The sequence below is a fragment of the Malus sylvestris genome, chromosome 15 (assembly GCF_916048215.2).
Source record: "Malus sylvestris chromosome 15, drMalSylv7.2, whole genome shotgun sequence".
Taxonomy (NCBI): Eukaryota; Viridiplantae; Streptophyta; class Magnoliopsida; order Rosales; family Rosaceae; genus Malus; species Malus sylvestris.
In genome coordinates this window covers 22,591,331-22,618,595 of record NC_062274.1, presented here as the reverse complement: position 1 = coordinate 22,618,595, position 27,265 = coordinate 22,591,331, and the positions used below count along the sequence as shown (strand labels likewise).

Below are 27,265 nucleotides of genomic sequence, written 5' to 3'. Positions count from 1 at the left end.
TTTTGACTCATGTATATGTACATATTTGTGGCTTATCGAAAATATTAATAAATAAGCTTTGCTTCATTTCAACATATTGTGTTAAATACACCAAAGCCTTCTTCATAAAGTTCTTTGAATTTTTGCTTTTGTTGAAACCTGTATTGTTGAAGCTTTGTGAGTGAAGCATGTAGTTTGAGGTAGTGTTCCCTTAATTTCCCGAGTGAGGAAAACTTCTCGGTTGGAGACTTGAAAAATCCAAGTCACTGAGTGGTTGTGAGACTGCCGAGTATCAAGGTGCAGTAGCATATGGTGGGAGTCCCCCAAGTCTTCAGGCGAAGAGAGTTGCCGAATGAGGTGGCTCGCGTGTTACTAATTTGTCAAAGTAACGAATCCTTGTTTCGATGTCACACATTCGTATATGCTTTATCTAAAAATATTTCCAACTTTTGTGTGTTTGATGCTGCATGCTATTGACTAGACAAGATCAAGTGCAATTAGTAGCTTTTCTCTCTTTTTCATCTTTTCTTTGGTGGAATTGCTTTTCGTTTCCACTAATCAGCCTGAGTGGATGCAAGATAACACCTTTCTCTATAGCTCAGATTGCAAAGTCGTCTTCATGAAAGTTTTTCCTTATCTTGTGAACTACAACATATCCAAATTTGAGATCCATCGGAGTAGTACAACTTCAGAAATTCAAGTATGATGAGTAACTGTTCATCAATGTTCTGTTAATCCGTCAGACTTGTTGTGAGCTTCGAAACTCCATTTTCTCTTGTTCAGATCAACATACGTTCTTCATCGAAGTTGTTCCTTAACTTGTGAACTAAAACATATCCAAATTTGAGGTCCCTCGGAGCAGTATAACTCCAGAAATCCAGGTATGATGAGTGACTGTTTATCATTTGTCTGTCAACCCGTCAGATTTGTTGTGAGCTTTGAAACTCTATTTTATCTTGCTCAGATCAGCATGCTTTCTTCATTGAAGTTGTTCCTCAGCTTGTGAACTACAACATATCCAAATTTGAGATCCCTCGGAGCAGTATAACTCCAGAAATCCAGGTATGATGAATGACTGGTTATTATTTTTCTGTCAACCCGTCAGATTTGTTGTGAGCTTCGAAACTCCATTTTCTCTTGTTCAGATCGGTATGCTTTCTTCATTGAAGTTGTTCCTCAGCTCGTGAATTACAACATATCCAAAATTGAGATCCCTCGGAGCTGTGTAACTCAAGAAATTCAGGTATGATGAATGACTGGTTATTATTTTTCTGTCAACCCGTCAGATTTGTTGTGAGCTTCGAAACTCCATTTTCTATTGTTCAGATCAGCATGCTTTCTTCATTGAAGTTGTTCCTCATCGTCTCTTTCATAACATATCAAAAATTCAGAATGAACTAATGGTTAAATACTTCCAGATCTTCGAAACATCACAGCAGCTTCGAAATCTGCAAGAATCCGACTGTCATGTTTGGAGCTTCAACACTTTAATTTCCGTCGCTCAAACAGAAATGGTTCCTTCTTGAAAGTTGTTCATATGCTCAAGAACTATAGGGTGTCCAAAATTCAGCTCCATTGGAGAAGAGCAGAGGTTGCAGAAATTTGATAGATGAAAGGAGGCGGAAGAGGGAGAGAGAGAAAAAGTCTCTTGGGTTGGATTTCTATTTTGGGGCAGATTCCAATTTTTGTAGCACCTTCATTATTGATGAATTGCTTGTACTTTTTTCCATTATGAAACTTGGGACTTTGGCTTGTTGTTGGATCTATTATAATATGTTTGGGAACATATATAAGTGAATAAATAAGAAGGAAAATTTTGGGCCCTTGTGGGTGTAAAACAAAAAATGTTTATGTTTACCCAAGTGTTTTTGTACAAGTTCAAGGGCATCTTGGGTTTTGTGAACAAAATTTGTTTATTTGGAGCAAGGTTTTGTGTTGAAGCTTTGTAGGTGAAGCTTTGGTGTTGAAGCTTTCTAGGTGAAGCTTTGATGGTGAAGCTTTGTAGATGAAGCTTTCTAGGTGAAGCTTTTTTAGGTGAAGCTTTGTAGGTGAAGCTTTTTTAAGTGAAGCTTTTCGGGTGAAGTTTTTTTTTGGGTGAAGCTTTGTGGGTGAAGCTTTTTAGGTGAAGCTTTGTGGGTGAAGCTTTGGAGGTGAAGCTTTTCGGGTGAAGCTTTTTGGGTGAAGCTTTTTAGGTGAAGCTTTGTGGGTGAAGCTTTGGAGGTGAAGCTTTTCGGGTGAAGCTTTTTGGATGAAGCTGTTTTTTTTTTTTTTTTTTTTTTTTTTTTTGGCGCTTGACACGGTCTTCATTTGCTTGTTTTGTAGTGACTGTGGAAGACGGATTGCTTTCTGATTGAGAAGGGTTCCGGCATCGCTTGCTATGAATGTAAAAGAGTGAGGGCTGAGTTGGCTAAATTACCTCTTTATTGAATTCATTGCCAAATGGCCTTCATTACATAGGATGCCGAACGGCTATAGCTCAACACTTGTACATCGTGAGTCTATTTGTAGTAGTACTTCAAGTGATTAGCGTTCCATGGATGGCCAAGGGTTTTGCCATCGGAGCTTCTAAGTGTGTAAGAGCCAGGGCGACTGATGCCAATGACTTCATACGGTCCATCCCAGTTTGGACTAAGGGTGCCTTCACTCGGGACTCTGTCGCAGAGTAATCTTTTCTTTAAGACCCAGTCTCCTATTTTGAAAGAGCGAGGCTTAACCCTAGAGTCATAATAGTTGGAGATGCGCTGCTTGTAGGCGACATTCCTCAAGTGAGCTTGGTTTCTGTGTTCCTCGACTAAATCCAAGTTGAGGGTGAGTTGTTTGTCATTTTCACTTTGAATGTAGTTCTGGACTCGGAATGTTGCTTGCTCGAGCTCAACAGGGACAACCGCCTCTGTGCCAAAGGCAAGTGAGAATGGAGTTTCTCCTGTTGAAGTCCGATATGAAGTGCGATATGACCAAAGAACTTGGGGTACAAATTCTGGCCAACAGCCTTTAGCTTTGTCCAAGCTGGTTTTCAAAGTGCGCTTGATTATTTTGTTGATGGCCTCAACTTGTCCATTAGACTGGGGATGCGCTGGAGAGGCAAAGCATAAGTTGATGTTGAACTTGGAGCAGAACAACCTGAACTTCTTGTTGTCGAACTGTCGCCCATTGTCAGTGACTATCGCATTGGGAATGCCGAATCTACAAAGGATGTTCTTCCACACGAAGTCTTCTATCTTTGCCTCAGTAATGGTTGCCAAGGGTTCTACTTCGGCCCACTTTGTGAAGTAGTCCACTGCAACGACTGCGTAACAGACTTTGCCCTTCCCTGCCGGCATTGGGCCGATCAAATCAAGTCCCCACTGGGCGAAGGGCCAAGGGCTGATCATAGGAGTAAGAGGCTCTGGAGGGGAATGAGGAATAGTTGCATATCGTTGACATTTGTCACATGAGCGGGATACTTTGATGGCATCCTGGTGGAGTGTTGGCCAGTAATATCCTTGGCGAAAAGTCTTGTGTGCTAGGGACCGAGATCCAGCATGATCTCCACAGACTCCCTCATGTATTTCCCGAATGACGATTTCCGCCTCGGCAGGCGTAAGACACCTTAAGTATGGCAGGCTAAAACCTCGCTTATAGAGTTGATCATTGATGATCAGGTAGCGGGTAGACTTGTATCGAATTTGCTTAGCCTGGACTTTATCATTTGGGAGGGTGCCATGAGCAAGGAAATTATAGATCGGGGTGATCCAACTATCCCCCTGTTGTAAGTTGCATACTTCTGCGGCCATGGTGCTTGGTGTTGCCAACAGTTCGACATGAATTTTTCTTCCAATCTTGTCTTCCACAGCCGAGGCGAGGCGAGCCAGGGCGTCTGCATGACTGTTTGCCGCTCGAGGAACTTGGGTGATCTGGTAGTGGAAGTGCTTGAGCAAAAGTTGTGTTTGCGCAAGATATGCTGCCATGGAGCTGTCCTTAGCATCAAAGTTGTTGGTAACCTGGTTGACCACCAATTGGGAGTCACTGAAAATATCAATTTGTTTAACCCCGAGGTGTTTGGCCAAACGTAATCCTGCTAGAAGGGCTTCATACTCGGCCTCATTGTTTGATGCCTTGAATTTGAAACGAAGAGCATACTCCATTGCTACTATGTGGGGTGTAGTCAAGACTAGTCCCGCTCCACAGCCCTGTTGGTTGGATGAGCCATCAACATACAGACTCCATGCTGGGGTTGTTGGTTCTATCTTCTGAGCTTCCGATGGTAATGAAGCTACTGCTTCAGGTGTAGAAGCAATGTCAACAGGATATGTGAAGTCGGCGATGAAATCTGCTACTGCTTGACCTTTTTCGGCTGGTTTTGGTTGGTAGGAGATGTCAAACTCACCCAATGCTATCGCCCATTTGATCATTCGTCCAGACGTGTCAGGACTCTGGAGTATCTGTCGAAGAGGGTGATTGGTAAGCACGATGATGGAGTGCGCTTGGAAGTAAGGGCGGAGTTTTCGAGCAGACATGACCAATGCCAGAGCCAATTTCTCAATGTTAGAGTACCGTGTCTCCGCATCTTGTAAGGCTTTGCTAGCGTAGTAGACAGGTCGCTCAATATTCCCATCCTTTCGAATGAGAACGGAACTTACGGCTGAAGCTGATACCGATAGGTAGATAATGAGAATGTCTCCTACCTCGGGCTTGGAGAGTAGAGGGGCTTTACTCATGTACTCCTTGAGGTTTTTGAATGCCTCGGCACATTCATCAGTCCATGTAATGTACTTCCTACTTCCCTTAAGTGCTTTAAAAAAGGGAGCACATTTGTCTGTGGCCTTAGAAATGAACCTGGTTAAGGCTGCCACCTTGCCAGTAAGGCTCTGGATGTCCTTTGAAGTTACCGGTTCCTTCATGTAGAGGATTGCTTTGATCTTCTCGGGATTAGCTTCAATGCCTCGTTGGCTAATCATGAAACCTAAGAATTTGCCAGAGCCTACGCCGAAGGCACATTTGTTGGGGTTTAACCTCATTCGATACCTCTTCAAAATAGTGAAAGTTTCAGATAGGTTGGTGATGTGTTGGTCAGCATGTTTGCTCTTGACTAACATATCATCAACGTAAACTTCCATGCTCTTCCCAATCTGCTCGGCGAACATTGAGTTGACTAGTCTCTGATAAGTCGCTCCTGCATTCTTTAGGCCGAAAGGCATGACTTTATAGCAATATAGTCCCCTGTCAGTAGTGAAGGCCGTGTGTTCTTGGTCTGAGGGGTTCATGAGGATTTGGTTGTATCCTGAATAAGCGTCCATAAAGCTCAAGAGCTCACACCCTGCCGTAGAGTCTATAAGCCTGTCAATAAGAGGAAGAGGGAAACTATCTTTCGGACACCCTTTGTTTAGGTCGGTGTAGTCAACACACATCCTCCACAAGACCTTTTGAAGCGAAAGACTTTCTTTGGTCGGATTTTTCCTAACAAGGACCACATTTGCTACCCATGTCGGGTAATTGACTTCGCGGACAAAGCCTATGCCTTTGAGTTTTTCAACTTCTGCTTTCATTGCCTCGTATCGTTCAGCGTCATAAGATCTTCGCTTCTGTCTCACCGGCTTGATCTTGGGGTCAATACTAAAACGATGACAGATGACATCGGGAGAGATGCCTGGCATGTCCTCGTATGACCAGGCGAAGACTTCAGTGTTCTCTTTCAAAAAAGATATCAATGCTAACCGAAGGGGTGGTGACAATGTGGTGCCAATCTTCACCATGCGATCTGGATAATCTCTTGAGATAGGTACCTTCTCCAACTCTTCAGCAGGTTGGGCTTGCTGGGTGAAAGAGTCATCTCGAGGATCATCGGGTTGATTGTTGCTATCAGGAATATCCAAGTTCGCTTCATCTAGGCTGGTCTTTGTGACTTGGTCATGTACAAACAGGGTTTCCTTGGGTCCGGGCAAGTGTTGTTGCTTAACTGAAATGTTGTAACATGATCGTGCAGTAAGCTGATCTCCTCTGATGTAGCCGTTGCCATGGGGGGTTGGAAATTTCATCAACAGCATATGCGTGGATACCATAGCCTTGAGATCATTGATGCCTGTGCGCCCAAAGATGACATTGTATGTCGTTGGGCAGTCAACCACTAGGAAGTTAGTGGTAATGGTAGCCGTGTAAGGGCCTGTACCAATAGTAAAGGGTAAATGTATGCTCCCTAAGGGTTGCACGATATCACCGGAGAAGCTTATCAGAGGAGAAATCGAGCGATCGAGCAAGTGTTCAGCTACACTGAGTGCCCTGAAAGCTTCGGCAAACATGATATTGACCGAAGCCCCTGTGTCTACGAGGATTCGTCGAACATCAAAGTTGGCTATGTGAGCCTCCACGATCAATGGGTCGTTATGAGGGTAGATGATGCCTCTTTCTTCCTCAGGGTAGAAACATATCGGATCCCAGTTAGGTTTTTGATACTTCCCTCCCCTGATGTCTTCCACGTGAAACACTTGGTGACCAGGCCTCAGACTTCGTTCACTGTTTTTCATGGCCCTATTGGAAGATTCAGATATGGGTGTGCCGCCGCTTATGGAATATATGACATTCACCTGGCATTGGTTACGGTTATCCCTTTGAGGGTGAAGAAGGAATTGATCAATTTTTCCTTCTCGTGCCAAAGCTTCAATACGATCACGGAGGATGATACATTTCTCGCTATCATGGCCGTTATGCTCATGGTAGCAACAAAACATGCCCGCGTTATTCGGGGGCGTGTAATCTGGGTGCCTCGGCTTTGGCTTTGGTATCAGGTGAGCTATGCTGGGGTAAATGGCCGCGCATGTGGCATTCAAGGGCGTGTATGTCTCATACCTTGGGGTAGGGGGTATCTTGACGCGGGTTTGACCCACTGCATTGACTGCTTAGGGGCGAGCGTTATTGTGGCGATACCCTTGGTTATCGGGATAGTGTCCCTTACTCTTTTTACTGAAAGGAGAGTGGTGAGGATGGAAATCCTTCCTCTTGCCTTGAAATTGATATGTCTGTTGATTCGGTGAAGCATTATGCAAGGCATGGGGAGGTGCCACTGCTGTTTGGAAAGTCAAGGTCTTCTCATTTAGGTGAGTCTGGCTTCCATCTCCCACTTGTTGATAAATGATGGTTGTAGAAGGTTTCTCCTGATATGTCTTTGCCTCGGCGGAGGCATGGTTATAAGCCTGCGCCATCACCTCAGAGTAAGTCTTCCAAGTATTGGCATTGATCATGTATTTAAAGAAACAATCACGTAGGCCTGCCGTGAAGGCTTTGAGGGCAGTCTTGTCGTCTGCCTCGGCACACCGGGAGTATTCATGGCTGAAGCGGCCAGCATACATACGTAATGACTCGTCTGGCTTCTGGCGGATAGTGTACAAGTCATCTGCAGAGTGCAAGCGATCGGTTTGGAAAATGTGTTGGGAAACAAATAGTTTCCTCAATTCCTCAAATGAGTCTACCGTCTCAGGTGTAAGACGACAATACCAATTTAGAGCTCCACCAGAGAGGGTGGAGGGGAAGAGAAGACATCGCTCTTCGTCGGTGTGCATCCGGTATGCCATGGTGGACTCAAAGAGGTTAAGGTGCTCAATCGGGTCCTCTTTTCCAGTATAAAGTTGCAAGCCAAGCTTTTGCTTTGTCTTTGCTTGAAGGGGGGTGTTGAGGATCCTCCTTGTAAGAGGGCCAGGCCTGGGTTGGTTCCAGTCAGGTATTTCAGCCTGACGTTCAGCCTTCAACTTGTTTACTTCCTCAAGAAGTTGTAGGACAAGGGGGTCCTGAGCGGAGTTATGTGCCACTGGAGCTTTCTTTCGTAAATCTCCATCTCCTCTTGGAATTAGGAAGGTTTGATCAAGGGCATGTGATTTTTCCCTGGACTCGCTGTACTGGCTTCCAGGGTATGTCTGTCGGAACACCTCTGAGTCCCCTGTACCCTCATGTCTCTCTAGGACTTGTTGCCCCTTCCCCAAATTGGTGGCCAGCTCGGGCCGTGGCAGGGGACCGAGTCTCTCAGAAATCCTTGGGTCATTGATCTTTGAGCTTATATGGATGGAATTCTCTCGACGTTGCTTCAGGAAATCCCGACAATCGCGAAAGACGGCTTTCGATCCTTCTGCCCCTTCAGCAAAGAGGTGTCTCCCTCCACTTCTTATGGTTCGGGTCGAAGCAACTGGGTTAAGAGAAGCCTCATGTTGATTATCAAATCGAGGGGTAATTTGTTCCCTATCAGGGATATCTATGTCGAATGCATGTGACCCTCCATGTTGGAGGGCACCCAGTTGATGGTTGACTTCCACGGGGGCAACAAGCTCGCGTGTCTGAGCTTGCCTAGCTTCGTGAAGTGTCTCGAAGAGCTTCTCATATTGCTCCTGGAGGACCTCATTCCTCATTGCTATCTTGTTGTTCTGAGCTTCCAACTCATCGACTTTAGCTTGAAGAAGAACTCGTTTTCCTTCCTTCTTTCGTTGCTTCGCACTATGTGCAAGGGGGGTGTCATTCTGTGTGCTGTGGCTTCCTTCGCTTCCCATGTTGGAGAGGGATGCCTGGTCAAAAGAAAGTGTACAAATGATAGAAACCAGCTTGACACAGCTGAAGAGAGTGGGAATAAGTGTCGTTTCCCACAGACGGCGCCAAATGTTGATGCACAAAATCAGCGAAGACTTTAGTACAACAAAAAGTGTCAGGTTTTGTGACCTTCGCTTGGTTGCTTCGGTCACTAATGAGGATAAGTACGTAAATGAATAGAGACAGAGAAGCAAACACAGGATGTACGTGGTTCACCCAGATTGGCTACGTCCACGGAGTAGAGGAGTTCTTATTAGTAGTGAAGGGCTTACACAAGTACAAAGGATCAAGCTCTCAATTTAGTGAGTTCTTGTGAATGATTTAACACAAATGGCATTAGGCAATATTGTGGGGGAATGACCCCTATTTATAGAAAAACTTGTAGCTTTGTCACATTGACATGTGTCATGTTATGATTGGTTCTTGATGTTGACACGTGCTGCGCTCTGATTGGCTTCTAATCTTGACACGTGTCGAGTAGTGATTGGCCTCCTGGTCGGAGGGGAACTCTTCTGGGTCCTTGACAGTATAACGTTGGCCGGTGCTCGGTAGTTTCGGGATTGGTCAAGTATGGTACAAACAAGGGTCATGAGTGGAGTCATGTACCACTGAAGCTTTCTTTCGTAAATCTCAATCTCCTCTTGGAAGTAGGAAGGTTTGATCAAGAGCATGTGATTTTTCCCTGGACTCGCCGTACTGACTTCCAAGGTATGTCTGTCGGAACATCTCTGAGTCCTCTATATCTTCATGTTCCTCTAGGACTTGTTTCTCCTTCCCCAAATTACTAGCTGGCTTGAAACATGGGAGGGGACCAAGTATTTCAGAGACCCTTGGGTCATTGATCTTCGAGCTTACATGGATGAGATTGTCTCGACGTTGATTTAGAAAGTATCGACAGTCGCGAAAGACGACTTTCAATCCTTCCATTCCTTCTGTAAGGAGGTGTTTTCCTCCACTCCTCCTGTTTTGGGTCGAAGCAGCTGGGTTGAGAGAAGTCTCATGTTGATCACCATTTCGATGAGTAGCTCGCTTCTCAACAGGAATACCCATGTCGAGGGCAAATCACCATCCGTGTTGGGGGGGACCCAGTTGATGGTTGACTTCCACAGGGGTGATAAGCTTGTGTGCTTTAGTATATTTAGCCTCGTGGAGCATCTCGAAGACCTTCTCATATTGCTCTTAGAGGATCTAATTCTTCATCAGGGAGTCATTTTTATGTTACACTAGTGGATGTTGACATGAGTGGCTCATGAATGTTGACATGAATGATGGTCATGAATGTTTATGTATGATTGTCATGAGTGATGCTCATGAATGTTTATGTATGATTAACATGAGTGATGCTCATGTATAATTTTGAAGTATTGTACGTACTTTTGATCATCTGGTTGGTGATAATAGCGACAGGCTGCCAAATAATTTGAACTACTGGGCGTACTTTTGATCACCTGGTTGGCGATAATAGCGATGGGGTGCCAAATAATTTTTTGTAGTACTGGACGTACTTTTGGTCACTTGGTTAGCGATAATAGTGGCGGGGTGCCGAATAATTTTTTGTAATACTGGGCGTACTTTTGGTCACCTGGTTGGTGCTATTTTGGGTTTATGGGCCTTCGCCCTCCACACAACATTCTAGCCCATTTATTTTGGGCTTTGCCTTTTTTTTTTGTTATTATTACCCTCTGATGGGGTTTATACAAATGTCTTCGAAAAATAAGAAAAATAAATTACATCATTCAAAACTACTGCTGCAGAAGGTGGGTATGGCAGATGGTTGGATAATGGAATAATATCTGCACAATTGAAGGTTAGGTAATGGTATGGCAGATGGCTGCAGAAGCTTTTGCTTTTACTTTTTCTTTTCCTTTCTGATTTTCCTTTTCTCCCCGTTCATTCTCTGTCCACCCATATTGCTTTGTAAGGTATCTTTTGCTTGCAAACCACTTGCTTTTCTTGCACAGCCTGGTCGTGCTCATCACTCCTCATTTTTCTTTTTCTTTTTCTCTTTTCCTTTTGCTTTCCACTGCGTCTTTGTCTCTGTCTGTTTGTGCGCTACCTAGGATGCAAATCGCATACTTCTTCGTGTAAATCACGAAAAAACTGAACAATTCTTTCAAGTTTCAAACTTCTTTTGCCGTCTTTGCCAAAAAAGTATTTGAGCAGTCCTTTGTCTTCGACAGAAACCTTGAGCGTGTGACCTTCCATGTTCTGTTTGCCTTGAGATCGCATCAAGGCCATGACTTTATTAAACTTCTGCCTATCAATGTCTCTGTAAATCACAAATGTAACAAGTTAAACTCTAAAACCCACAAACCCGTCGGGGTTTATATGGAGAAGAGCACCATAATCGATGTCTTAGACTCGACCCGACCCGGCTCGACTTGTTTCTGGGGCGGCGCTGCGCCGAGGATGTTAGCCTGCTGGAGATAAGAGCCTCGTTCAACTACTGCTCGCAGTCCATGGCTATGATCAAAGGCACCACCAGTATGAGGAAAGAGGTGTCGGCGATCCAGACGGCCTTTCTGGTGCTCTTCATGAGCTTCTTCGTGATAGATGCGGCGTCGTTTGCGGCCTGCTTGCCCCGAACGATAATTCGGGGAGGGAGATTCCGCCTTTTCGAGCTTGGGCCCCCTTTTTCGAGCAGAAGCTAGGTTGTTTACATCCCATTCCCTGAATTTCAGCAACGGTCGACCTTTATCCTGTGAAGTCATGATGGAGGAAAGCAGGATCTGCCTGACCTGATGGTTTGGAGGAGGAAGTTTTACAGGAAAATATAATACAAAGGGAATGGTGCAGACAGACTGGAGAGATAGAGATTGAGAGAGAATCCGGAGTTCGAGTGATAGTGCGAAGGTTTTCTGGAAAAGCCCAAAGAGGGAGGTTCTGGGCTCTTAGATTGTGTCTGTGTCTCTGTGGGTTTTGCATATTCACAGCGGAGGTGAAAAAATGAAAGAGAACCAACACAACTTTTCGTATCGATTCCCACAGATGACGCCAAATGTTGATGCACAAAACTGGAGGTCTTGGAACAACGTAAATCCGACCGTGAATCTGTAAGAAAGTAAATAACACAAGATGTATCGTGGTTCACCCCAATGTTTAGGCTACGTCCACACTGATTATTATATTTCTCTAAAAGGATTGTGAGAGAGAGCTCTGAATATGAAAGTGAGAGCTTTGAGAGAGCTTAGAGCTTAGGGGATGTGAAGAGGCTCTCCGTAATTGTGAGGGTGAGGGGTCCTTTTATAGAATAAGGGCTCCTCACTTATTACATATTTGCCCCTTCCTTTATTACATAATTACATTTAAGTCCCCCGAGTATTTATACGAGGTCTATAATATGGAAGCCCTAAGTATGGTATAAACAGTAGTCCCCCAAGTTTTCAGTCAATAGAGTCTTTTGGCTAGAGACTTCAAATTCAGTCCATGTGTGGGCCGAAGTAACTAAATGTCGTCTAGAACTGATACTCGATATGAGGCGGTGCCTAATCTGAAATAATGCTCAACTAGAAGTAGCGTATGTTGGGAGGCTGCTCTGCTTGTGGCTTATGTTGCCTTGGTTGGCTCGGCTTGTGGCGTTTGAAGGCGAGGGAGTCCCTTTTATAGAGTAAGGGCTCGCTCCTCAATACATAAATATGGGCTAGAGTTGATTCTCGCAGCGAGACGGTTGCTCAGTAGGCGACAATGCTCTCTAATGATGGTGAGGGATTCCCTTTTATAGAATAAGAGCTTACTCCTCAATACATGAATAACGGGCTATAATTATGCTCTTTAATGATGATGAGGGAGTCCCTTTTATAGAATAAGGGATCGCTCCTCAATACATGAATAATGGGCTAAAGTCCCCCAAGTATTTTTCATGAGGCCAGGACCCTTCACCCTCACAATTAGGGAGAGCCTCCTCACATCCCCTAAGCTCTAAGCTCTCTCAAAGTTCTCACTCTCATATTCAGAGCTATCTCTCCCTCAAAAATATAATATCAGTGTGGATGTAGCCCAAACCTTAGAGTGAACCACGATACATCTTGTGTTATTTACTTTCTTGCAGATTCACGGTCGGATACCATACTTAGGACATCCGTATTTAGATCTCGTATAAATACTCGGGGGACTTAAATATAATTATGTAATAAATGAATGGGCAAATATGTAATAAGTGAGAAGCCATTATTATATAAACGAACCCCTCACCCTCACAATTAGGAAGAGCCTCCTCACATCTCCTAAGCTCTAAGCTCTCTCAAAGCTCTCACTTTCATATTCATAGCTCTCTCTCACAATCCTCTCAGAGAAATACAATAATCAGTGTGGACGTAGCCTAAACATTGGGGTGAACCACGATACATCTTGTATTATTTACTTTCTTGCAGATTCACAATCGGATTTACGTTGTTCCAAGACCTCCGGTTTTGTGCATCAACAAGGGTTAAGGAGTGTAGCTGTAAAAAATCATCAAAATCAGAGTTAAAATAACAGTTAAATTGTGATTTTTCGTTGATAATCGTCGAAAAGTTTTGTCCCATTACTTGATCTTTGAATGTTTCTTTTTTGCAATTTTTGGCATATACGATCTTGAGGCATATACAAACAAGTTTGACAGTTGGATCTTTAAAATTAGTTTCGTAGAATGTGTATCCCATCAAAACGATAGATTCACTAACACTTAAAGTTTATTTATACATTAAGTATAACATAAGATTTTGTGGTATCCACTAGTGTAAATATTTTAAATTGAAGATCAAATTCATTCATTGTATTCATATAGGGTCAAGGAGTGTAGCTATAAAAAAATCATCAAAATCGGAGTTAAAATAATCGTTAAATCATGATTTTTCATTTATAATTGTCAAAAAGTTTTGTCTCATTACTTGATCTCTGAATGTTTGTTTTTTGCAATTTTTGGCGTATGCGATCTCGAAGTATATACAAACATGTTTGACGGTTTGATTGTTTAAACTAGTTTCATAAAATGCGTATCTCATCAAAACAATAGATTCACTAACACTTTAAGAGTTTATTCATACTTTCATTAAGTATAACATAAGATTTTGTGGTATCCACTAGTATAAATATTTTAAATTGAAGATCGAGTTCATTCATTGTATTCATTGCATTCATTGTATACATTGACAGTTGGATCATTGAAATTAGTTTCATAGAATGCGTATCCCATCAAAACGGTAGATTCACTAACATTCAAGATTTATTCATACTTTTATTAAGTATAACATAAGATTTTGTGGTATCCATTAGTGTAAATATTTTAAATTGAAGATCGAGTTCCTTCATTGTATTTATATAGAATCAAGGAGTGTAGCTGTAAAAAATCATCAAAATTGGAGTTAAAATAACAGTTAAATTGTGATTTTTCGTTGATAACCGTCGAAAAGTTTTGTCCCATTTCTTGATCTCTGAATGTTTGTTTTTTGCATTTTTTGGCGTATACGATCTTGAGGCATATACAAACAAGTTTAATGGTTGGATCTTTAAAATTAGTTTCGTAGAATGCGTATCCCATCAAAACGATAGATTCACTAACACTTAAAGTTTATTTATACTTTCATTAAGTATAACATAAGATTTTGTGGTACCCACTAGTGTAAGTATTTTAAATTGAAGATCGAATTCATTCATTGTATTCATATAGGGTCAATGAGTGTAGCTGTAAAAAATCATCAAAATCGGAGTTAAAATAACCGTTAAATTGTGAATTTTCATTTATAACCGTCGAAAAGTTTTGTCCCGTTACTTAATCTCTGAATGTTTGTTTTTTGCAATTTTTGGTGTATGCGATCTCAAAGTATGTACAAACATGTTTGACAGTTGGATCGTTGAAACTAGTTTCGTAGAATGCGTATCCCATCAAAATAATAGATTCACTAATACTTGAGAGTTTATTCATACTTTCATTAAGTATAATATAAGATTTTGTGGTATCCACTAGTGTAAATATTTTAAATTGAAGATCGAGTTCATTCATTGTATTCATATAGGGTCAAGGAGTGTAGTTGTAAAAAATCATCACAATCGAAGTTAAAATAACAGTTAAATCGTGATTTTTCGTTGATAACAGTCAAAAAGTTTTGTCCCGTTACTTGAATGTTTGTTTTTTACGATTTTTTGCTTATGCGATCTCATATACAAACAAGTTTGACGGTTGGATAATTGAAATTAATTTCGTAAAATTCGTATCTCATCAAGTTCAATGGTATATACATATAGTAGATTTAAATTTATTTATTTTGTACATATAACATTTAAGAAATTGAATGATATGTATATTTAAGCCGATCCAATGATCACCAATTTTTAAATTTAATATAATATATATAATTATTATAGCATTTTTTTAGGGTTATAAAATTATAAAATTAATATTTTGCTTATCATCAACCCGTTATCTTAACAGGTGCTTATCGGGTTACCCGATAATGACCTGATTCGTTATCGTATCGACCCGAACACCTGTTAATTACTTAAGGCCAAAAAGTCCAAAAAAGAATTTGGATCTCATTTGGATCCAAATTGTGGAGATTCTAGAGATTTTCACATCATAGACATTCATCGCATATCGTAAGGTTAGAAATCGTTTGACTTTTTTTTTTAAATTAAACATAAATAGTATCTGATGAAAACTAACCACATAATATACGATGAAATGTTAAAATGTAAAGATTCATAGGATTCCTACAAAAAGAATCACGTCCAAAAGAAACACAAATCCACCCACCAAATAATTAGACGACAGCACGTTTCGTTCAACTAATTCTGTGCCAAACTATTCACAAGAAATCTCATCATACGTGAAAGGCGCCAACTCATTGACATATTTTTAATTAGCTTATCATCTGATTATCCTTACTAAAAATATAAATAAATATCACTTAGCTTGTTCATCAATCGATCCTTACTTAAAATTTATGTAATATATAAATATATATTAGTCTCACTAATGACTAGGTGCAGCACGATAATGACTCAAAACCTAATCGTAGAACAATCCGAATGCTTCCACTCGTAATTTCCAATCACATAAAATAAAATAATAATTAGGTCACACATTTCGATAAAGTTTATCAACTTTTTGAAAAAAATACAAACCATCTGTTCCATTCGGAATGTCTGGCATCCACTTTTGATGTCCTTTCATATCATCTTATTTGTGTGATCACGGTTAAGCCACGTCAACATTTTATATTACTATTTATTTTTATCTTATTATCTTTATAAAAAATAATATAAAATGTTAATGTAATTTAACAATAACCGCACAAAACATGAAGGCACGAAAGGACACCGGAAGTGAGAGGGTAAACAATCCTTGTCCTCTTTTCCTACTCTCATTCGCAGAAAAGTAGTAATGTCACTGGTATAAAATATCAATCTCCCTTGAAGAGCAAAGATTGTTTTGATTACTTGAAGAATAATGTTTGGAATATTAATTTTTTTAAATTAAATTTATAAATTAAATGATGTGATTGTAGATAATTGGATTATTAATTAAGTGTCAAGTAACGTGCTTGTTTTGGTTTGTAATTTTGTTTAAAAAATTTGTTCTCCCTATCATTACTCTTAGGGCTGGTTTACTATTCCGTAATCAAAATGAAGGGAATTGAATTGAGGAAGAATTAGATTGAGGAGAAATTTGATTGAGAGGGAATTGAAATGGAGTAGAGTTAGAATCAGATTAATGTTGAAATTGTTTACTAAAATTTCTTGAAATCGGGATAAGAATCATATTTATTTATATAAGTTGTTTACTTAAATATATGAATCGAAATGCAAACTAATGTAATTATTAAATTGCCCATATTCCAAGTATATAATTTTTATATTTTTGATATTCTTTAAAAATAAAAATAAAAACTTTGTGAAAAAACTTTAAAAAGAATTTGTACGGTTTATCAAATTGTTTCATTTTGAAATGTCAAAAAGATATTTGTGTAGTTAATATTAAAAAAACCAACTGAGAGCCCAACTTGCTTTGCTTCCCCATCCCTCAATTATTTTTCCTTCTCAACTGAGAGCCCAACTTGCTCTGCTTCCCCATCCCTCAATTATTTATCCTTATCCTGAAGCCCAAACTGCACCCCATCGCCCAATCTTTTCAGCACCCCATTCCCCAATTCTTTTCAGCTTCTCCATCTCCTTTCTCCCTCTTCTTCTTCTTCCCTTCTGACTTTTCTTCTCCTTTGATATTGGTCACTGCCCGCCGAGACACAGAGAAGCAGAGAAAGAGGTGGAAGGGAGACGAGATAAGGGTATTTTGGGTAGAAAAAAGGAATTCCGGACAGATAGAGGCTTGTTGTTCTGGAAACTGATTCCGGGTATATTAGGAGTCTGATTCCGGGTATATTGGGAGTCTGATTCCCCATATTAGTAGGGTTCCACATACATTTCATTACCTCAACTGTCGGTAAACTCTTGAACAACCTGGGAGGGGTGCAATTCTCATTCCTCTTGTCTCCTATTTAAGCTCAAGCTGTGCACTAAAGGCTAAAGCCATTGCTACCCGCCTACCATGAGCTCAAAGCCACATGCTGCCATACTTTGCAGCCCAGGCCTGGGCCACCTCATCCCCGTCCTCGAGCTCGCAAAACGACTTGTCACCCACCGGAACTTCACCGTGACGATCTTTGCCATCCCATCTCCTACCTCCAAAGCTGAGTCTGAGCTCCTCAAGGCAGCCAGCACCCCCAAATTCTGTGACATTGTTGAACTCCCACCGCCCGACATTTCCGGCTGTGTTGGCCCCGATGCTGCTGTCGTTACACTCCTTGCAGTCATGATGCGTGAAGTACGACCTGCGTTTCGGTCAGCCATACTTGGCATCAAGCCTCCTCTTCGTCCTACCGTGCTTATCGTGGACCTCTTCAGCACCGAATCTCTGTCCATCGGCGACGAGCTAGGGATTCCCAAGTACGTTTTCATTGCTTGCAATGCATGGTTCCTAGCGTTGACAGTTTACGTGCCAGTTCTTGATAAGGAAGTGGAAGGAGAGTATGTGGACCAGACTGAACCGCTGAGAATTCCAGGTTGCAAGCCGGTTCGGCCCGAAGACGTCGTAGACCCGATGCTGGACCGGACTGACCAACAATATTTGGAATACGTAAGGATAGGTTCTAATTTCCCCAAGAGTGATGGGATTTTGATAAATACATGGGAGGACTTGCAGCACGAAACATTAGATGCATTCCGGGATGAGAGACTCCTGGGTGGGGTGGCTAAGGTGCCGGTTTATCCTATTGGACCGCTGACGAGGCCGGTCCAATCAGGTGGTTCAGCTGGTCCAAAAGAGGAGGGCTTGTTTAATTGGCTAGACAAGCAACCTAGTGAGTCCGTGATATTTGTGTCATTAGGGAGTGGGGGGACGGTGTCTTTTGAGCAGATGACAGAAATGGCTTGGGGGTTGGAGTTGAGTCAACAAAGATTCATTTGGGTTGTACGACCACCATCTAACTCTCCAGATGCTGCTTTTTTCACTTCAGGTAATTCTCAAACTTACCTCTTATATCATCAAATTTTATTTGTTATCTTTAAAGAAAAAGTCTATTTGTGTTATGTACTGATTTGGGGTTTAAGATTATGTTATTTACAGTATTTAATACATTATCGATGTGTTATATTTGATACTTTCACTTACATTTAGTACCTTTATTTAAGGAGATGGAGACAATGACGCATCAACCTATTTGCCCAAAGGATTCTTAACCCGGACCCGTGACGTTGGATTGGTTGTGCCTCTTTGGGTGCCTCAAGTGGACATGTTAAGTCATCCTTCAATTGGAGGGTTTTGGTCACACTGTGGGTGGAACTCAACCATCGAGAGCATCACCAATGGAGTGCCAATGATAGTTTGGCCACTATATGCGGAGCAGAGATTGAACGCTACACTGTTGACGGAGGAACTTGGTGTTGCTGTCAGATCAAAAGTGCTACCATTGAAGAAAGTGGTTGGGAGAGAAGAGATAGAGGGAATGGTGAGAAAGATCATGGTAGATAGAGATGGTCAAGCAATAAGAGGTAGAGTTAAAGAGCTTAAATTGAGTGCCGCCAAAGCATTGAGCGTAGTTGGTTCTTCATATAATGCATTGTCACAAATATCGGGTGACAATCAAGGCAAATGCTAGAAGATTTGCTGAACAGGAAGGCTCTCAAATATGCTTGTTGTTTTCAACAGGCTTTTTAACTAAAATGGTCTATGAGATTGACCTAATTCGTTAATTTGATCTCTAACAATGAAAATTGATAAATCTTGTTAAAGACCAAATTAAAGAGTTAGGTCAATCTCATAGACTATTTTGACTAAAAAACATTGTTAATATTATATGGTGAAGTATAAACATCAATAATATTTATGGTAGAATGGTGTGTATTCTCTTATTTCAGCCCATGTTTGTCGTCAGGCCAACAGGATGGTACACTGTCTTGCTAAATTTGCTCTGCATTGTGGGGTTTGCATTCTTCGTTCGAGGAATCCTCAAACCTGTTGTCTGACCTCTTTGTGCTAGAATGTAATGGTTGATTGTCTTTGTGAAGGGCGGGCCTATATATTGTCCATTCTCTATGTGTTGAGTTGTCATCAGCCTCCTTTGAATTAATGAAATTTCTATCATTGTACTTAAAAAAAAACATGTAGAATGAATTTATTTCTTTTGTTCTCAATCACATCAATTGATCTACTCACATATCTATGTCCCATTTTAAGATAAGTATGTATTTTGTTATCATACATGGATGAATATTCATATTACGTAGTTTGGTTCATTTAATTTGACTACATAATTTGATACACAAAATTTTGATTCATTTAATTACGCAATATCCTATCAATAACACGCTAAAAAGACAGTATACTAAGCTAATAGTTGCACCACTAACGGGTAGTATTAAGGGTAATGTAACAAACAAAAAAAATTCCAACAAAATCTTTGTACGTAAGCTATTAATTTGTTTTTGTTTTGTAGGTTTGAATTTGATACAACTACTTATGCAAAAAAATAATAATAATATATATATATTAAAAACCGGTTTTTGCGGATTGATAAACAGGTAGGTAAGCCTGACATTTCATTTTATAACTTAAAAACGAGCGTTGTGATGAGCTCATGCGCAAATCACGCGCATGGTGCTATTGTTGAAACTGAATCTCATATTGATGAGAGGAGTGACATTACATGTACTTATAAGTAGTTAGACTATTCTTCATATTGACAATTGATTTTATAGCAGAATATCCCACATGTGAAACCCAACAACCACACGTGCTCCACGTCACCCGAGTTGTGTTGTCCACATGTTAGACTTGAAAATTGGTCATAAGTGATGGAGACGTATTGAGAATGAATCTCACATTGATGAGAGAAGAGATCTTGCGTGTGCTTATAAGTAGTTGGACTACTCTCCATATTAGTTGGGCTACTCTCCATATTGTGTGTTGAAAATGAATTGATGAGAGGAGAGATATTGTGTGTGCTTATAAGTAGTTTGGCTACTATTCATATTAGACATGTTAAGAATGAATCACACATTGATGAGATGAGAGACCTTGCATGTGTTTATAAGTAATTTGACTACTTTCTACATTATCAATTGATTTTATAGTAAAACTTCAACTTTCTTCAATTATACCCATAAGAGAAAATTTATTTCATACTGTCCCTACTGACAATGGTTTCTGAGGGCTTGGAAATTGAGTGTACAGATACTGAAGCACCACCATCGGAAACAACTTTATATCAAAAGCCCAAACCGTGAAGGATAGTTGACCACGGTTGCAGTGGTTTATAATTCGCTGATAAGGGCTTTATGAGATCATTGCCAATTTGCCACTAACAAACTTTAAAGAGTGTCTTTAGAGCATTTTCACTTGTGTAGACGAATGCAAATAATGATTTATTATAGTATTGAAAAACAATTATGTTTATGCAATCTGATGCGGGTTTGATATCTACGGATTCGTCTTTCCCCTAACAACTAACTATTTAGCAGTTAGCACACTAACACTATCACTCTACTAAAAGAAAATGTTGTAGGCAAATAAAACAAACATAATTTTATTGTAATAACTGATGTGGCAAGTTAACTACTAATTTCCTATACTATTTGAGCAACGTTTTATCTACGTGGCTCATCAAAACGAATTTGATCGTTCCTTTGGAGATGCTATCATATGTCAATCCACATGTGATTGACATATCGGTTGGAGTTTGCTCCTACTTTCAAAAAATTAGGTTCTCATCCTTCATTTTGCTACTCAATTGATTAAAATCTTATTCCTTTTTAATTTTTGATCAAGGTCTTTGAGTATTAATAACATCATTAATTATTTTAATAATAAAATATATTTTTTATTTCTAAATATATTCATTTAATGTTAAAAATGTTACAATTAGTATATTTATATTTATGACTAAATGTTTTATGATATATTTTTAGTTTTAGTTTGTACCCATTTTTAATTTGTAATTTTTTTTTAATTTGTACCAATTTTCTTTTCAATTTTAATTTGTACCCATATATTAATTTCTTTTTGTGCCCATAGTTTTTAAAGTTTATTTGTATTTGTACCCATATATTTTTTTTATTTGTACTTTTTAGTTTGCTAATTGTACCCATGCTAATTATATGTACCCATTCATGTAAAACTTTTTAATCTTAAAATGTACTCATTCTTAAATATACCAATTTGTTATATGTAAAATGTGTTGGAAATGTGCCCTAAAACCAATCATATGATGATACTTTACGGACATTTCACATGTTAAACTAATCTAGTTTAATATCAGGGGCAAAGATTATTGTTTGAGCCATCTCATATAAATGTTATACGCCTAAACGATAAGTCCAAGGAATATGTGATTGGGAGAATGCGATCTAAAGAAGTTAGATTCATGAGACCATTCTTTCGTAGACACATCATAAACGTTCCTGATCATAGGATTGCCAATTGGGCATTGACAATCCGTTAAGATCAGTACGTGTTGTGTCTTCTCTCAGGGAGAGTGACTAGTCTCGAGTCATTGGTGTGTGTGACATCAAGACAAGCATGTAGGTGCTCAATAATGAATGAGTCCACTGAACACGATCAACGAGGAGTTCTCATACTCATGTCACATGAGAACTCATGGTTGGGATAATGCAAAGTAGTCCTTTGACCTGAGGCATCATAGTTGTTTTGTGGTTAAGTCCTTGATCTTTGATTATGTCAAAGTCACTCCATCAGGCGGGTGTCCACAGCATTGTCGGGGTTAAGCCACTTAGCCATGGAGGCAAGTGAATGCGCAACAAGGGATCTCTAACCTTCAAACCGTTTGAGGGAGAATACTCTATGATATGATTAAGAATCTCTGGCCAGAGTATGAATGATATTTAGGAAGTCGTTCCAAATCACATTCAAGGTAATCATATAAGCACACGAATCACATTGGATAGTAGACATGAATAAACTATCAATCCAAACAATGTGATCAAGAGTATTGTATTGGAGAAAGACCGTATTGCATTGTAATCCTAAACTGAATAGGTTCTCCACCTCTTCTGATTAGCTTGGGTAACCATGACATACTGCTAGGTATCACTCATGGTTTGTGGAAGCCCTAAACGTGTATAATCACTAAAGGGAGAATTGAAAGTAAGTTTCAATTCACAATCGATTTGAAAGAGTTTTAATCGCCCACTGCCTCGCTAAAAGGAACCTAATGGATCGTACACCGTGTAAGGCATAGATTGAAGAAACAATGGAGATGAGTAAGAATAATTAAATGGTTTAATTATTTATGGCAAGGATTAATTAATATGTTAATTAATCAAACGAATCAAGTTCGTTAAAAGATCACGGGTTAGTTTTGGGCCTCAAGGCCCAATGGGCTTCGAACGTCAAGCCCATTGACTTAAGTTGTATGACAACTTAATGAAAAATAATTCACAAAGGCCTTAAAAGCCCAATGAAACCCTATGGCTGGCCATTTTGTTAAAGGAGTGGGTTTTTTACTTAATTACAAGTTTGCCACTCCAATGAATAAAGGTATAAATATGACTTTATAGCCAAAATTCATTTAGGGTTTTCTTTTGGGGAAAGGATGAGAACATAAGTTCTCCTTTCTCTCTAAAGTGGTCGGCCTCCTTTGAGGGTTTAGCTAGCAATCCTACTACTCCAAGGTCACTCATTTCTTCTCCATTCTAACATTGGTGAAGAGACTTAGAGGTTCTCAATTTTGGGAACTTGGAGAACCATTTCATCCATCCAAAGCCATAGATTTAAGATGCAAGGAATGAAGGCCCTCTCTTTGGGTGATTAGCCTTTGCTTATGCAAAGAGGAATCTACAAAGGTATAATTTCTCAACTAACAAATGTTGTTTTAAGTTGAGTCAAGGTTCACCAATCTACTAGGCTTTGAATTTCATGGTTAATGTTTTTTTTTTAAGTGCATACAAGCATGATTCCGCCTTTTAATTGTTAATTGCATGCTATAGATGTTGCTTAAAAGAACATGTTTTTCACTATATTTCATTTAAAATGACCCCTTTTTTTATATATAAAGAAATTTACTAATGTTATTAAGCCTAATATCTTTTTCTTTTTTTTGTGATTTTGAAGAATGTACCCATGTTTTGATACAATAATTTGTTTGGTTAATTTTGATGAATGTACCCATGTTTATATATATATACACACACGCACACACACAACAGTATATTTATATTTTAATTTTTTAATCCCACAATTATGGTTTTTTATTTAAAATCTCATTTATATAAACAACTAAAATTTCTAATTTTTAATTTAAAAAATATAGTAATGTACATAGAAATAAATTATCACATTAATTTCAGGGATCTCAATCAAAAATTAAAAATCAACAATGTTTCAATCAAAGAATATTCATAGCTAAGAACTGCATCCAAAGTCTCCCAATTTAATTACATTGCATTCCACTTATGATTTGACATCTCATTGGGAGATGGTATGAAAAAGCAAATGGGAAAGGTATAAAGTGTTTCTTTTCATGCTTTTAAGGTGAAAAATTAGAATATATGATTTTAATGCATTAATAATGTAGTTTAATTTGTTAGTGAAATACATGATGATAAGTGGGGAAGGTAAATATTATTTCCCTTTTAAGTTTAAATATAAAAAAAATTAAAATTAAAAAAATTAAAAAAAGAGCTGACATAGAAATCTATTAGTACTAATATTTGCGGTGTACAAAGTCAAAAGATTTTGATTGAATACTAATAAGATTTCGATCAAAGAATATAATGGCTAAATATCGCATCTAAATCTCCCATGTATGTGTGGTACGTACTAGACTCAGGACCACATACATGCATGGTGACCTAAAACATATGTGATTACTTTCTCTTCCCTATAAACTCCTACTGTCCCTTTGATTTTTTTCTTCCAGCAAAAAAACAAACTCTCTATCACGATGTCCATGGAGATCACCAGCTCAAAGCAACATGCAGCACTACTGTGCAGCCCAGGAATGGGGCACCTCATCCCAGTCCTCGAGCTCGGAAAACGACTTGTCACACACCAAAACTTCACTGTCACAATCTTTGTCGTCTCATCTCACACCTCCGAGGCCGAGTCTCAACTCATTAACACAGCCGCAAACCCAAAACTCTGCCGAGTCGTCGAACTCCCACCGCCAGACATTTCTGGCCTTGTCGCTCCTAATGCCGCTGTCGTGACAATCCTTGCAGTCATGATGCGAGAAGTACGACATGCTTTCCGGTCAGCCTTACTTGCCATGGAGATTTGCCCCGCGGTGCTTATCGTAGACTTGCTTGGCACCGAATCATTTTCCATTGCCAATGAGTTGGGATTCCAAAATATGTTTATGTTCCTTGCTCTCCCTCATGGTTTATGGTCCAACCCTAGATTTTGAAGTCAAAGGAGAGTTCACCAAACAAAAAGAGCCAATCAAAATCCCGGGCTGTAGGTCCATACTTCCACAATTAGACGTCGTCGACTTTTTTTTGAACCGGACCCGAGCAGTACTTTGATTTTGTTGAGATTTGTCGTCAGACTTCAAAAGGTCATGGTGTTCTAGTGAACATTTGGGAGGATCTAGAGCCCAAGACTCTTGCAGCACTTAGAGATGAGAAATTGTTGGGCCGGTACACAAATATGCCCGTGTTTCCAATTGGGCCGTTCCTGATTGGCTTGACATGCAGCCCAACGAGTCTGCGAATTATGAAGGGCGGGACTTTGTCGTTCGAGCAAATGATCGAACTCGCTTGGGGTTTAGAGCTGAGTCAACAAGGGTTCATTTGGGTGATACGCTCGCCTACCTTAACTGGTTTAGGCGGAGGTGGAGGCGGTGACGATGGCCCCACAAGTGGACATTTTGGCCCATCCAGCAGTTGGAGGGTTTTTGTCGCATTGTGGATGGAATTCAACCGTAGAGAGCATCACGAACAGAGTAGCTATGATTGCTTGGCCGCTCTATGCATAGCAGAGGATGAACGCCACACTCTTAACAGAGGAGCTTGGTGTGGCGGTTCGATCTAAGATTCCACTGTGGAAGAAAGTGGTGGAGAGGGAGGAGATAGAGGAAATGGTGAGAAAGATCATGGCGGACAAAGAAGGTTTTGCGTAGAGAGATACAGTGAAGACGATAAAAGCAAGTGGTGCAAAATCTTTGGAAAAGGGAGGTTCGTCTTATAATGCCCTCTCTCAATTCGCAAAGCACAGTGAGTTAATGTGCATGAAATCTGTCAATGGCGGAGAGTGATATGGTTCATTCATGAGAAAGAAGATATGTTTTGTAATTATTTGTTGTGTTCTGATATGCTTTTAGACGTGTGCTGTAAATTCGTTTCGTTAAATAATGTTGCATTGTTTCTCGTTAAATAATGTTGCATTGTTTCAGTACGAAAGATTGTGTAAATATTAAGGATGCAATTCGGACAGATTGGACAGGTTAGATTGTTAACGTAATCCTAATCTAATATTTATAATTCGGATTTGTGTTAGGTTCGGGTTCATGCAGGTTTATTTGAGTTTGAATTTAAATTCGTTTCGAACTTACTTGCATTGGGTTCCGGTTTGCCCAAATTTATCAAGTTTAATCTTATAACACTTTATTTTGCAAGATTTTCAAATTTTGTACCAAACAACGTCAATATATATTAGTTAAAATTCAATTTACACATCATCATCCACACAAAATTTAAGCCAGATAGTATAGATACCGCTTCTAACGTTTCAACCATGCAAAGTTGAAATAAAATTACAAGAGTACCAAAGTTTCAACAAAAAGACACGTAAAAACAACATTATCATCCATTATTCAAATAAAACCCAACAATAACCTTCAATTATTGTTATCTCTAAACTTGTACCTTACTTATATAATATGAACCTGAATAGGTAATATGTATGTTGATGCACAAAACCGGAGGTCTTGGAACAACGTAAATCCGACCGTGAATCTGCAAGTAATGTAAATAACACAAGATGTATCGTGGTTCACCCCAAGGTTTGGGCTACGTCCACACTGATTATGTATTTATCTGTAAGCGCTTGAGTGTGAGGGTGAGAGCATGAGAGCTTAGAGCTTAGGGGATGTGAGAGGGCTTAGGGTTTGTGAGGGTGAGGAGGCCCTTTTATAGAATAAGGGCTCCTCCCCTTTTTACATATTTGTCTATTCATTTATCACATAATTACATTTAATTCCTTTGAGTATTTGTACGAGATCTAAATACAAGACCCTAAATATGGTATAAACAATGTGCATAAGAGAATTCGGCCTACAACTTGAGTTGGGTTTGGATTGACATGGGTGGGCAAAGAATCAATCCAATCCAACCCAATAAATGATATTGTTGAAGTCGGGTTGGGTTTGGGTGGGTTTTTATTTCATTTTAACCCACTTGATTGGTTTGAAACCAAATTGGGCAAGGCAGATTCGGATTGACCCAACTCAAACTGCATCCCTAGTAACCATGCATGCATATAATTATATGAAAGTTGTGTAAATGTACAAGTGTATCATAATATTTCTCTTTTATTTGTATACGCACATTACTTATGTTGTCTTGTAGATTCAGAGTCCTTTGGACTCGGTGCTTGTAATATAAATCATTTTGGAGATGTACTATTGAAACTGTCATGTGATATAATCTAACTTTTGACGTATTATTTGTTCAGCCTTTCTCTGACCATTATCGTGTGATTCACCGTCGTAAAAAATCAAACTCAGGACCAAGGTATAAAATATTTATGATATCGGAAATATCGGTAGTCTAAAAACACGGAAATATCGATGGAAATATCGGGATATTATCGATATCGATAAAAATTGAATAAAAACCACCGAAATTGTAAGAAAAACTTGGAAATTTTTATTGAAACTTTGCAGGATGTTTATCTAGTCAATTATCTATTAGTTTTTGCTTTTTTTTTTTATTGTTTTGTAGAAACCAAAACTGTACAGCCTTTTAGAAAAAGGAGAAAGGCTCTCTACCTCTCATCAAACCATCATTTCAAACCATACCGTGAAGAAGTCCCCGTAGCTATTGCTCATTCAAACCTTCAACCACTCTTGTCTCTCTCTAAAATAATAGAGAGGTTCTCAGCCTTCTCTCTTTGTAATCTTCGAAAATGCTCTTATCTCTCCAACCTTATTGCTCATTCAAACCTTCAACCACTCTTGTCTCTCTCTAAAATAATAGAGAGGTTCTCAGCCTTCTCTCTTTGTAATCTCCGAAAATGCTCTTATCTCTCCAACCT

At 39.6% G+C, this 27,265-nt stretch overlaps 1 protein-coding gene, 1 long non-coding RNA gene and 1 pseudogene across 3 annotated transcripts; all 3 read left to right on the top strand.

The window, feature by feature from the left end:
• Positions 1 to 592: 592 nt before the first annotated feature.
• LOC126603927 (uncharacterized) lies at positions 593 to 1,802 on the top strand. Its single transcript, XR_007616425.1, has 3 exons — positions 593 to 860; positions 944 to 1,041; positions 1,398 to 1,802. It is a non-coding gene; the product is annotated as an uncharacterized LOC126603927 (long non-coding RNA).
• Positions 1,803 to 16,561: 14,759 nt separating this feature from the next.
• On the top strand, positions 16,562 to 19,090 carry LOC126603914 (anthocyanidin 3-O-glucosyltransferase 5-like). 2 transcript variants are annotated; one of them, XM_050270951.1, is made up of 2 exons: positions 16,562 to 18,011; positions 18,190 to 19,090. In XM_050270951.1, exons 1-2 carry the CDS (start codon positions 17,045 to 17,047, stop codon positions 18,651 to 18,653), a joined length of 1,431 nt encoding a protein of 476 aa, XP_050126908.1. In that variant the 5' UTR covers positions 16,562 to 17,044; the 3' UTR covers positions 18,654 to 19,090. The 2 variants fall into 2 exon arrangements, with proteins under 2 accessions (XP_050126908.1, XP_050126907.1); XM_050270950.1 differs by having other exon boundaries at positions 16,565 to 18,011; positions 18,187 to 19,090.
• A 4,870-nt stretch (positions 19,091 to 23,960) lies between these two features.
• LOC126603915 (anthocyanidin 3-O-glucosyltransferase 5-like) lies at positions 23,961 to 25,265 on the top strand (annotated as a pseudogene).
• The last annotated feature ends 2,000 nt before the right edge of the window (positions 25,266 to 27,265 follow it).